General features: G+C 48.9%; 1 protein-coding gene across 1 annotated transcript in view; it reads left to right on the plus strand.

The window, feature by feature from the left end:
- Nucleotides 1–14243, plus strand: part of IRAG2 (inositol 1,4,5-triphosphate receptor associated 2) — a 54881-nt gene that overhangs the window by 28054 nt on the left and 12584 nt on the right. The window contains exons 25-27 of the mRNA XM_083180824.1: nucleotides 6255–6298; nucleotides 6375–6442; nucleotides 9558–9610. Of these exons, the coding sequence (XP_083036950.1) occupies nucleotides 6255–6298; nucleotides 6375–6442; nucleotides 9558–9610 (165 nt within the window). The remainder of the gene's footprint in view (nucleotides 1–6254; nucleotides 6299–6374; nucleotides 6443–9557; nucleotides 9611–14243) is intronic.

A 14243-nucleotide genomic window follows, 5' to 3' on the forward strand; every position in this document is an offset into this window, starting at 1 on the left:
TGGCTGTGTAATGTAATAATCTGAAGTGTTTTGTGTAAGATTAGGGCTAAAACAAACTATTTTAAGTAGTTTTATTACACACGTCTCTTTATGTAACAATGAGTAAATCTTCCTGTCGGCTGGAGCTCTGCGCCGGAGCCATAAAGAGCTGGACGTTAAATACACAAATTCTTCAAGGGCTGGTGAGGGAGCGGAGCCTGCGCTGCCTCTGGTGGTGTATTGTAGCTATGCGGATATAACTGGTGAGGGAGCGGAGCCTGCGCTGCCTCTGGTGTATTGTAACGATGCGGATATAACTGGTGAGGGAGCGGCACCTGCGCTGCCTCTGGTGTATTGTAACGATGCGGATATAACTGGTGAGGGAGCGGAGCCTGCGCTGCCTCTGGTCTATTGAAACGATGTGGATATAACTGGTGAGGGAGCGGAGCCTGCGCTGCCTCTGGTGGTGTACTGTAATGATGCGGATATAACTAGTGAGGGAGCGGAGCCTGCGCTGCCTCTGGTCTATTGTTACGATGTGGATATAACTGGTGAGGGAGCGGAGCCTGCGCTGCCTCTGGTGGTGTACTGTAATGATGCGGATATAACTAGTGAGGGAGCGGAGCCTGCGCTGTCTCTGGTGGTGTATTGTAACGATGCGGATATAACGGGTGAGGGAGTGGAGCCTGCGCTGTCTCTGGTGGTCTATTGTAACGATGCGGATATAACTGGTGAGGGAGCGGAGCCTGCGCTGCCTCTGGTGGTCTATTGTAACTATGCGGATATAACTGGTGAGGGAGCGGAGCCTGCGCTGCCTCTGGTGTATTGTAACGATGCGGATATAACTGGTGAAGGAGCGGAGCCTGCGCTGCCTCTGGTGGTGTACTGTAATGATGTGGATATAACTAGTGAGGGAGCGGAGCCTGCGCTGCCTCTGGTCTATTGTTACGATGCGGATATAACTGGTGAGGGAGTGGAGCCTGCGTGGCCTCTGGTGGTCTATTGTAACGATGCGGATATAACTGGTGAGGGAGCGGAGCCTGCGCGGCCTCTGGTGGTCAATTGTAACGATGCGGATATAACTGGTGAGGGAGCGGTGCCTGCGCTGCCTCTGGTGGTCAATTGTAACGATGCGGATATAACTGGTGAGGGAGCGGAGCCTGCGCTGCCTCTGGTGGTCTATTGTAACGATGCGGATATAACTGGTGAGGGAGCGGAGCCTGCGCTGCCTCTGGTGGTCTATTGTAACGATGCGGATATAACTGGTGAGGGAGCGGAGCCTGCGCTGCCTCTGGTGGTCTATTGTAACGATGCGGATATAACTGGTGAGGGAGCGGAGTTTGCGCTGTCTCTGGTGGTGTATTGTAGCTATGCGGATATAACTGGTGAGGGAGCGGAGCCTGCGCTGTCTCTGGTGGTGTATTGTAGCTATGCGGATATAACTGGTGAGGGTGCGGTGCCTGCGCTGCCTCTGGTGTATTGTAACGATGCGGATATAACTGGTGAGGGAGCGGAGCCTGCGCGGCCTCCGGTGGTCTATTGTAACGATGCGGATATAACTGGTGAGGGAGCGGAGCCTGCGCTGCCTCTGGTGGTCTATTGTAACGATGCGGATATAACTGGTGAGGGAGCGGAGCCTGCGCTGCCTCTGGTGGTCTATTGTAACGATGCGGATATAACTGGTGAGGGAGCGGAGTTTGCGCTGTCTCTGGTGGTGTATTGTAGCTATGCGGATATAACTGGTGAGGGAGCGGAGCCTGCGCTGTCTCTGGTGGTGTATTGTAGCTATGCGGATATAACTGGTGAGGGTGCGGTGCCTGCGCTGTCTCTGGTGGTCTATTGTAAGGATGCGGATATAACTGGTGAGGGTGCGGTGCCTGCGCTGCCTCTGGTGTATTGTAACGATGCGGATATAACTGGTGAGGGAGCGGAGCCTGCGCGGCCTCTGGTGGTCTGTTGTAACGATGCGGATATAACTGGTGAGGGAGCGGAGCCTGCGCGGTCTCCGGTGGTCTATTGTAATGATGCGGATATAACTGGTGAGGGAGCGGAGCCTGCCCTGCCTCTGGTCTATTGTAGCTATGCGGATATAACTGGTGAGGGAGCGGCGCCTGTGCTGCCTCTGGTGGTCTATTGTAAGGATGCGGATATAACTGGTGAGGGAGCGGCACCTGCGCTGTCTCTGGTCTATTATAACGATGTGGATATAACTGGTGAAGGAGCGGCGCCTGTGCTGCCTCTGGTCTATTGTAACGATGCGGATATAACTGGTGAGGGAGCAGAGCCTGCGCTGCCTCTGGTGGTCTATTGTAACGATGCGGATATAACTGGTGAGGGAGCGGAGCCTGCGCTGCCTCTGGTGGTGTATTGTAACGATGCGGATATAACTGGTGAGGGAGCGGAGCCTGCGCTGCCTCTGGTGGTCTATTGTAACGATGCGGATATAACTGGTGAGGGAGCGGAGCCTGCGCTGCCTCTGGTGGTCTATTGTAATGATGCGGATATAACTGGTGAGGGAGCGGAGCCTGCGCTGCCTCTGGTGGTCTATTGTAACGATGCGGATATAACTGGTGAGGGAGCAGAGCCTGCGCGGTCTCCGGTGGTCTATTGTAACGATGCGGATATAACTGGTGAGGGAGCGGAGCCTGCGCTGCCTCTGGTGGTGTACTGTAACGATGCGGATATAACTGGTGAGGGAGCGGAGCCTGCCCTGCCTCTGGTCTATTGTAGCTATGCGGATATAACTGGTGAGGGAGCGGCGCCTGTGCTGCCTCTGGTGGTCTATTGTAAGGATGCGGATATAACTGGTGAGGGAGCGGCACCTGCGCTGTCTCTGGTCTATTATAACGATGTGGATATAACTGGTGAAGGAGCGGCGCCTGTGCTGCCTCTGGTCTATTGTAATGATGCGGATATAACTGGTGAGGGAGCGGAGCCTGCGCTGCCTCTGGTGGTCTATTGTAACGATGCGGATATAACTGGTGAGGGAGCGGAGTTTGCGCTGTCTCTGGTGGTGTATTGTAGCTATGCGGATATAACTGGTGAGGGAGCGGAGCCTGCGCTGTCTCTGGTGGTGTATTGTAGCTATGCGGATATAACTGGTGAGGGTGCGGTGCCTGCGCTGCCTCTGGTGTATTGTAACGATGCGGATATAACTGGTGAGGGAGCGGAGCCTGCGCGGCCTCTGGTGGTCTGTTGTAACGATGCGGATATAACTGGTGAGGGAGCGGAGCCTGCGCGGTCTCCGGTGGTCTATTGTAATGATGCGGATATAACTGGTGAGGGAGCGGAGCCTGCGCTGTCTCTGGTGGTGTATTGTAACGATGCGGATATAACGGGTGAGGGAGCGGAGCCTGCGCTGTCTCTGGTGGTCTATTGTAACGATGCGGATATAACGGGTGAGGGAGCGGAGCCTGCGCTGTCTCTGGTGGTCTATTGTAACTATGCGGATATAACGGGTGAGGGAGCGGAGCCTGCGCTGTCTCTGGTGGTGTATTGTAACGATGCGGATATAACTGGTGAAATGCGTTGGGTAGTGTACAGAGGTGGCTATGGAGCGCAGATCACATTCTGCCGACCTATAGAAGATAGTGTGATTTGCGATCTCTTACGTTGAAAGCAATAGAGGGAACATTCCCTTTATACCATCACCTACATACATTCAGGTGATAGCATGGTAACAGGTTACATCAGGGTTTGCCAAGCTCTGCCTCAAGGTACCCTGACAGTCCAGGTTTCAAGGATTTCCATTATTGTGCTCATAGTGTAATCCAACTGACTGAAGTACCAATTCATCTGTGCTTAAGTATGGATATCCTTAAAACCTTGACTGAAGGATGAAGTTTGGGAAACAATGTGTTACACATGAAGCACCTCCGGTCTCCTCCTCAGTTCTCCTAGCACAATGGATGTGTTAATAGTACCACAGAAAGATTCAAACCATCTGACCGCAAATAATATAGATTTGCATGTTGACATGTGGAGAAACGTGCAGCGCGTCATCCTCTGCTGGCTGGAGCTTCCTCTTTTCACAACACTGACTCATACAGAGCTGGCGTCAGAAGGCGCTCAGCGTGGTAAACTCACAGTAGCTGTAGAGTTCCTAGAATTATTGGTCTGGTTCAGGGAGCTGCTGTCATATCCTGTGCACCTATTGCAGAAATCTGACCTGGCCGGTGGTGGTGGTAGTGGGTCAAGGAAGTCTTTGTGCTCTAAGTGGACGCTACAAAGGAGTCAGTTGGGGGATTGTGATGCAGAACGAGGGCTGCAGGGGGATTATGATGCAGGAGAGCTGCAGGGGGAACACCGTGTGCGCAGATTTACCTGTACATGAAAAGCAGAACTGGGTTCTGCCAGATGAGAACGTTCTCTAATAATTGCTTTGGATCTCTATCGCTGGGGGGGACGGTGTCACCCCCGCTGCCTAAAGATACAGTATTATTGTAGCAATAAATGATTGTAAGCACAAAGGGGTAAAAACTTTAATGTGTGAGAAGGCCCAGTACACACACACACATCCCTGGTATATAGGGATGGGGGGGTGTTGTGTAAGTGTCCAAAAGGTTGTGGGATTTCAGGCATTACGTATATGTGGGCTAATGGGGAAATTGTGGGAACCCATGCCCGTTGCCTCTAACTTTTCCCTAATAGCTGGGGGTTCAAGGCCCAGGACTGGTTAATTGGGGGGACCGTCACATACTTGTTTTGTTTAGTTATTGAGGTCAGTGCTGACTGTTTGGGGTGCTCCTGCTGTCCTGACCTGTTTATGCAAATGCTCCAATGGGGGAGGGGCCTGATAAGGTGGTAGTGTATACAGCCAATTACATGGAGGTTTAGCTGGTCTTATTAAACAGTTGGACGATTGCTCAGTATAGGGCTGGGCCCAAGCAGGGCCGATGTGATTACAGATATCCCCCCTTCGTATAGAAGTGATCATCATTGTTAGCTGGAAGATTAACGAAACGCGTGGTCTATGGGTTCTCTAGTCTCCTTTCCTCCTTTCCTTTCTCAAAAACCTTAACCCCAATCTAGCAAAACCAATGTCCTACTCATAACCAGAACCAGTGTTACCGCGTGATCACTGTGATGTGATTGTGTGCTGACTGAAAGCATCATGGCGGCGGTTAATGTACAGTGTTGGCATTAAATTGCATCAGTTTCTCGGTCATCCCAACACTGATGTGGTTCAGTTCAGTGCCGGTTTCCGCATCTTACTGCACCAGAAGGACTGGCACCAATTCTGGGGTAGATTTATTAAGCTCGGTGAAGTGATAAACTGTCTGTTTTTTTTATCACCGGTCAATCAGCTCCTACCTGTCATTTTTCAAACCAGGCCTGTAACTTCACAGGTAGGAGCTGATTGGCCAGTGATAAAAACCAGACAGTTTATCACTTCACTGAGCTTAATAAATCTGCCCCTCAGTGCGATGATCTGGCGCTGAGCTTTGGGCCTGGTACAAGTGTATTTCCCAGCACTAGACCGGTAGATCTGAATGAACGCGGATTATGTGTTCTGAGATTAGCTTAGTACCAGAGGAAACTTGTATCAGCCCATTGTCATGCTGGCGTTACTATAAGAGTCCTGATGTGGTTATACGGTCATACTGTCGTTATGACGAGTCCTGATGTCATGCTGGTGTTACTACGAGTCCTGGTGTGGTTATACGGTCATGCTGGTGTTACTACGAGTCCTGATGTGGTTATACGGTCATACTGGTGTTACTACAAGAGTCCTGATGTGGTTATACGGTCATGCTGGCGTTACTACGAGTCCTGATGTGGTTATACGGTCATGCTGTCGTTATGACGAGTCCTGATGTTATACGGTCATGCTGGTGTTACTACGAGTCCTGATGTGGTTATACGGTCATGCTGGCGTTACTACGAGTCCTGATGTGGTTATACGGGCATACTGGCGTTACTACGAGTCCTGATGTGGTTATACGGTCATGCTGGCGTTACTATGAGTCCTGATGTGGTTATACGGTCATGCCGGCATTACTACAAGAGTCCTGATGTGGTTATACGGTCATGCTGGCGTTACGAGTCCTGATGTGGTTATATGGTCATGCTGGCGTTACGAGTCCTGATGTGGTTATACGGTCATGCTGGCGTTACTACGAGTCCTGATGTGGTTATACGGTCATGCTGGCGTTACTACGAGTCCTGATGTGGTTATACGGTCATGCTGGCGTTACTATGAGTCCTGATGTGGTTATACGGTCATGCTGGCGTTACTACAAGAGTCCTGATGTGGTTACCCCTCTGTATTTCAGTACCATGACGCTGGTCTTCGGTCAGAGGCTGCGGACACATCCAGGTACGGTTTTAGTTCTTGATCAATCATATCGCTTTTATTTTACTTTTGAATAATGCCCTCTGCTCTTCTTTCACAGCACTGCTGTAAATTGCACCTCTTCTGCTGACTGCACTTCCCCGCTGGATGACACCCTGGTCTTGCCTGGTAAGAGACAACGCCTACGATGCTGCCTCTAACTGCGTTACAGCCAACTGCATGGTGGTTTATTTGGTCGGATTATCATTCAGTTGGATAAAATATTGCTCAGTTTAAGGCCAAGCAGAGACTAAATACTGATATATTCCGCTTCCGTGTAGAAGTGATCGCCCATTGTCAGTTGGGAGAAGAGCGAAACGTGTTGTCTATGGATTCTGAACATTAGATCAAATCTAGCAAAACTAGAGATTGTGGTCCTTTGTGTGTAAGATTGGGGTGGGGGATAATTTGTGCAGTATTTCCTAAACTCAGATTGTAGTTTCCCAATAACCAGTCTGGCACAAGTCATCCAGCAGTTTGGTTTCTTGGGGGGCAGAGTGGCTTATCCAAAATCCATGCCTGTGATTAGTTTGTGCTTTGTTACAAGCCAGCCGTCCACTTAGCTGTAATCTGAGGTATCTCAAGACCATGAGCTCAGAAACGTGAGCATCCTGTGATCCCTCTAACTGGGGCTTAAAGGTGGTAAATGTGACCAGAGATCTACTTGAAGACCAGATTCATTATACATAGTAGAACTATTCCTGTAAATGTATAAAGATGAGTCTCTAGGCACTAATGCTGGCGCAGGGGGTCTTCCAGTGACTGTAATGTAGCGCACTACTACTGGCACAGGGGGTCTTCCAGTGGCTGTAATATAGCGCACTAGTGCTGGCGCAGGGGGTCTTCCAGTGACTGTAATATAGCGCACTACTGCTGGCGCAGGGGGTCTTCCAGTGACTGTAATGTAGCGCACTACTACTGGCACAGGGGGTCTTCCAGTGGCTGTAATGTAGCGCACTACTGCTGGCGCAGGGGGTCTTCCAGTGACTGTAATATAGCGCACTACTGCTGGCGCAGGGGGTCTTTCAGTGACTGTAATATAGCGCACTACTGCTGGTGCAGGGGGTCTTCCAGTGACTGTAATGTAGCGCACTACTGCTGGCGCAGGGGGTCTTCCAGTGACTGTAATATAGCGCACTACTGCTGGCGCAGGGGGTCTTTCAGTGACTGTAATATAGCGCACTACTGCTGGTGCAGGGGGTCTTCCAGTGACTGTAATGTAGCGCACTACTGCTGGCGCAGGGGGTCTTCCAGTGACTGTAATGTAGCGCACTACTACTGGCACAGGGGGTCTTCCAGTGGCTGTAATATAGCGCACTACTACTGGCACAGGGGGTCTTCCAGTGGCTGTAATATAGCGCACTACTGCTGGCGCAGGGGGTCTTCCAGTGGCTGTAATATAGCGCACTACTGCTGGCGCAGGTGGTCTTCCAGTGACACTAATGTAGCGCACTACTGCTGGCGCAGGGGGTCTCCCAGTGACACTAATGTAGCGCACTACTGCTGGTGCAGGGGGTCTTCCAGTGACTGCAATGTAGCGCACTGCAACTGGCTCAGGTGGTCTTCCAGTGACTAATGTAGCGCACTGCTGCTGGCACAGGTGGTCTTCCAGTGGCTGTACTATGCTGGCGCAGGTGGTCACAGATCCTGTGTGGACAGATAATCAATCTCTTCCTGCACTGAGGCCAAATACGTGGTTACACCTTTTATCAGTCTTGTCTGCTGACACTGCCAGGGTCCAGCATAGACCGCATTACGCCAGTTTAGGACTGGCCACCAGTGGGTAAACGATCGATGGTCACAACTGATGGTGCCATTGATGGATTATCTCTAGGGTTTAGAACAATCTGAAAGGTTCCTCCCACCAATATTCATTCATGTTTTACTATTCAAAGTGATTGAGGCCAATCAAAGCATGGGGCTGGAAGTAAAAAAATAAACAGAACATTGAGTTGGTTCTGTACCATCGAGGGTGGGAAACCATCTGGGTCTCCCCCCATTGGAGGTAAAAGCATTCACCCTCGGCCATTTGGAATCAATGGGTTATGGTCCGTTACACTGGGAGCACACGGCCTGTGACCTGTCAGTATTATGTATTACCATACAGAGCGGATTACCGGAATGGTGCATAAAGGACTTGTTGATCCTACAAACTTCTCCCCGAGCTTAATGAGAAGCGAGATCATTGTTGTATAAATAAGAGGAACAGCTCGGTCTGAACACAAACACGCTCCTCATTGGGAGACCCTTCCCCAAACTGGAGGTCATATGGGACTGGGGTAATTCCGCTCCGACCCTCATACATCTCCCGTCAGTGGGAGTGCCGGCGTTTCACATACAATACTTCCATTACACTTCAATGCTGTACATGTCTGGTCATTGCCTCACAACAGATGAATACGAATTGTTAAAAATACTTGGTACTTGTGAGTTATCCGGGCGCCCGATTTCAAAATCGGGTCGGATCGGGACATCGCATCGCATGCGACCATCGGATGCGATGCGATGCGATGACCCGATTTTTCCATAGGAATCAATGTTAAAATGGACTGAGTCCATTTTAACATGGAATTCAATGGGAAAAAGGGGTCCTTTTCATACCCCTACTATCCAAGTGGGCATGGAGTTGGATATAAACCTGTGGCGAGCGTAGCGAGCCACCGAGCCCGAAGCGTAGCGAGCCCCGCGAGGGGACACGGAATACCGTCCCCTCGCGGGGCTCGCTTCGCTCGCCACGCTTCGGGCTCGGTGGCTCGCTACGCTCGCCACAGGTTTATATCCAACTCCATGCCCACTTGGATAGTAGGGGTATGAAAAGGACCCCTTTTTCCATAGAAATCATTTTAACATTGATTCCTATGGAAAAATCGGGTCATCGCATCCGATGATCGTATGCGATGCGAAATCGGGCGCCCGGATAACTCACAAGTACCAAATACTTTGACCAATAGACGAATATCCAGGAGCTGCTACAAATAATGGTAACACCTATACCGTAAGGCACGCCCAGACCACGAATATTGCTGAGTTGTCCCCTTGTGTGTATATGTATAGCCCCCCTGCAGATAATAGGACTTTCTAGATATTGTGCCATCCGAACAAGAACATTTTGTTCCATTATGTAATGGCATTTAGCAAATGTCACCTACCTACACCGAGGTGTTCACTACAAACAGGGTGTAACTTACGGTGAGGTTTGTACAGTCCGGAATATTCTCTGCAACACTATCCGTGTGTCTTCCAGCCTCCGACCTCCGATCTGGGGAGGATTCTACCAACCTGAAAGATGGCGACTCCGTGAGTAGTGGTTATTATAGTATTATAGTAATTCTCTGCTTCGATGTGAGACAACACCATAATAGGCATTACATCCTATACCGACGTGGGACGCTACACCCCCAACATGTCCTGGCCATAATACATCTATTACACCCTATACAGACATAGGACACTACACCCCAACATGTCCTGACCACTGGCCATAATACATCTATTACACCCTATACAGACATAGGACACTACACCCCAACATGTCCTGACCGCTGCCCATAATACATCTATTACACCCTATACAGACATAGGACACTACACCCCAACATGTCCTGACCACCGGCCATAATACATCTATTACACCCTATACAGACATAGGACACTACACCCCAACATGTCCTGACCACTGGCCATAATACATCTATTACACCCTATACAGACATAGGACACTACACCCCAACATGTCCTGACCGCTGCCCATAATACATCTATTACACCCTATACAGACATAGGACACTACACCCCAACATGTCCTGACCGCCGGCCATAATACATCTATTATACCCTTTACAGACATAGGACACTACACCCCAACATGTCCTGACCGCTGGCCATAATACATCTATTACATTGTATACAGACATAGGACACTACACCCCAACATGTCCTGACCGCTGACCATAATACATCTATTACACCCTATACAGACATAGAACACTACACCCCAACATGTCCTGACCGCTGGCCATAATACATCTATTACACCCTATACAGACATAGGACACTACACACCAACATGTCCTGACTGCCGGCCATAATACATCTATTACACCCTATACAGACATAGGACACTACACCCCCAACATGTCCTGACCGCTGACCATAATACATCTATTACACCCTATACAGACATAGGACACTACACCCCAACATGTCCTGACCGCTGGCCATAATACATCTATTACACCCTATACAGACATAGGACACTACACCCCAACATGTTCTGACCGCTGGCCATAATACATCTATTACACCCTATACAGACATAGGACACTACACCCCAACATGTCCTGACCGCTGACCATAATACATCTATTACACCCTATACAGACATAGGACACTACACCCCAACATGTCCTGACCGCTGGCCATAATACATCTATTACACCCTATACAGACATAGGACACTACACCCCAACATGTCCTGACCGCTGACCATAATACATCTATTACACCCTATACAGACATAGGACACTACACCCCAACATGTCCTGACCGCTTGCCATAATACATCTATTACACCCTATACAGACATAGGACACTACACCCCAACATGTCCTGACCGCCGACCATAATACATCTATTACACCCTATACAGACATAGGACACTACACCCCCAACATGCCCTGACCGCCGGTCATAATACATCTATTACACCCTATACAGACATAGGACACTACACCCCAACATGTCCTGACCGCTGGCCATAATACATCTATTACACCCTATACAGACATAGGACACTACACCCCCAACATGTCCTGGCCATAATACATCTATTACACCCTATACAGACATAGGACACTACACCCCCAACATGTCCTGACCACTGGCCATAATACATCTATTACACCCTATACAGACATAGGACACTACACCCCAACATGTCCTGACCGCTGGCCATAATACATTTATTACACCCTATACAGACATAGGACACTACACCCCCAACATGTCCTGACTGCTGGCCATAATACATCTATTACACCTTATACAGACATAGGACACTACACCCCCAACATGTCCTGACCGCTGACCATAATACATCTATTACACCCTATACAGACATAGGACACTACACCCCCAACATGTCCAGGCCATAATACATCTATTACACCCTATACAGACATAGGACACTACACCCCCAACATGTCCTGACCGCTGGCCATAATACATCTATTACACCCTATACAGACATAGGACACTACACCCCCAACATGTCCTGACCACTGGCCATAATACATCTATTACACCCCATACAGACATAGGACACTACACCCCCAACATGACCTGACCGCTGGCCATAATACATCTATTACACCCTATACAGACATAGGACACTACACCCCCAACATGTCCTGACCGCCGGCCATAATACATCTATTACACCCTATACAGACATAGGACACTACACCCCAACATGTCCTGACCACCGGCCATAATACATCTATTACACCCTATACAGACATAGAACACTACACCCCAACATGACCTGACCACTGGCCATAATACATCTATTACACCTTATACAGACATAGGACACTACACCCCCAACATTTCCTGACCGCTGGCCATAATACATCTATTACACCCTATACAGACATAGGACACTACACCCCCAACATGTAATGACCACTGGCCATAATACATCTATTACACCCTATACAGACATAGGACACTACACCCCAACATGTCCTGACCACTGCCCATAATACATCTATTACACCCTATACAGACATAGGACACTACACCCCAACATGTCCTGACCGCCGGCCATAATACATCTATTACACCCTACACAGACATAGGACACTACACCCCAACATGTCCTGACCGCTGGCCATAATACATCTATTACACCCTATACAGACATAGGACACTACACCCCCAACATGTCCTCACCGCTGACCATAATACATCTATTACACCCTATACAGACATAAAGGACACTACACACCAACATGTCCTGACCGCCGGCCATATTACATCTATTACACCCTATACAGACATAGGACACTACACCCCAACATGTCCTGACCGCTGGCCATAATACATCTATTACACCCTATACAGACATAGGACACTACACCACAACATGTCCTGACCACTGGCCATAATACATCTATTACACCCTATACAGACATAGGACACTACACCCCCAACATGTCCTGACCACCGACCATAATACATCTATTACACCCTATACAGACATAGGACACTACACCCCCAACATGTCCTGACCGCTGACCATAATACATCTATTACACCTTATACAGACATAGGACACTACACCCCAACATGTCCTGGCCATAATACATCTATTACACCTTATACAGACATAGGACACTACACCACATGTCCTGACCGCCGGCCATAATACATCTATTACACCCTATACAGACATAGGACACTACACCCCCAACATGACCTGACCGCCGGCCATAATACATCTATTACACCCTATACAGACATAGGACACTACACCCCAACATGACCTGACCACTGGCCATAATACATCTATTACACCCTATACAGACATAGGACACTACACCCCCAACATGTCCTGACCACTGGCCATAATACATCTATTACACCTTATACAGACATAGGACACTACACCCCAACATGTCCTGACCGCTGGCCATAATACACCCCCAACATGTCCTGACCACTGTCCATAATACATCTATTACACCTTATACAGACATAGGACACTACACCCCAACATGTTCTGACCACTGGTCATAATACATCTATTACACCCTATACAGACACAGGACACTACACCCCAACATGTGGTGACCACTGGCCATAATACATCTATTACACCCTATACAGACATAGGACACTACACCCCAACATGTCCTGACCGCTGGCCATAATACATCTATTACACCCTATACAGACATAGGACACTACACCCCCAACATGTCCTGACCACTGGCCATAATACATCTATTACACCCTATACAGACATAGGACACTACACCCCCAACATGTCCTGACCACTGGCCATAATACATCTATTACACCCTATACAGACATAGGACACTACACCCCCAACATGTCCTGACCACTGGCCATAATACATCTATTACACCCTATACAGACATAGGACACTACACCCCCAACATGTCCTGACCACTGGCCATAATACATCTATTACACCCTATACAGACATAGGACACTACACCCCCAACATGTCCTGACCACTGGCCATAATACATCTATTACACCTTATACAGACATAGGACACTACACCCCAACATGTCCTGACCACTGGCCATAATACATCTATTACACCCTATACAGACATAGGACACTACACCCCCAACATGTCCTGACCACTGGCCATAATACATCTATTACACCTTATACAGACATAGGACACTACACCCCAACATGTCCTGACCGCTGGCCATAATACACCCCCAACATGTCCTGACCACTGGCCATAATACATCTATTACACCCTATACAGACATAGGACACTACACCCCCAACATGTCCTGACCGCTGGCCATAATACATCTATTACACCTTATACAGACATAGGACACTACACCCCAACATGTCCTGACAGCTGGCCATAATACACCCCCAACATGTCCTGACCACTGTCCATAATACATCTATTACACCTTATACAGACATAGGACACTACACCCCAACATGTGGTGACCACTGGCCATAATACATCTATTACACCCTATACAGACATAGGACACTACACCCCCAACATGTCCTGACCACTGGCCATAATACATCTATTACACCCTATACAGACATAGGACACTACACCCCCAACATGTCCTGACCACTGGCCATAATACATCTATTAAACCCTATACAGACATAGGACACTACACCCCCAACATGT

Source organism: Crinia signifera, chromosome 4 (genome assembly GCF_055691185.1).
Source record: "Crinia signifera chromosome 4, ASM5569118v1, whole genome shotgun sequence".
NCBI classification, from domain to species: domain Eukaryota; kingdom Metazoa; phylum Chordata; class Amphibia; order Anura; family Myobatrachidae; genus Crinia; species Crinia signifera.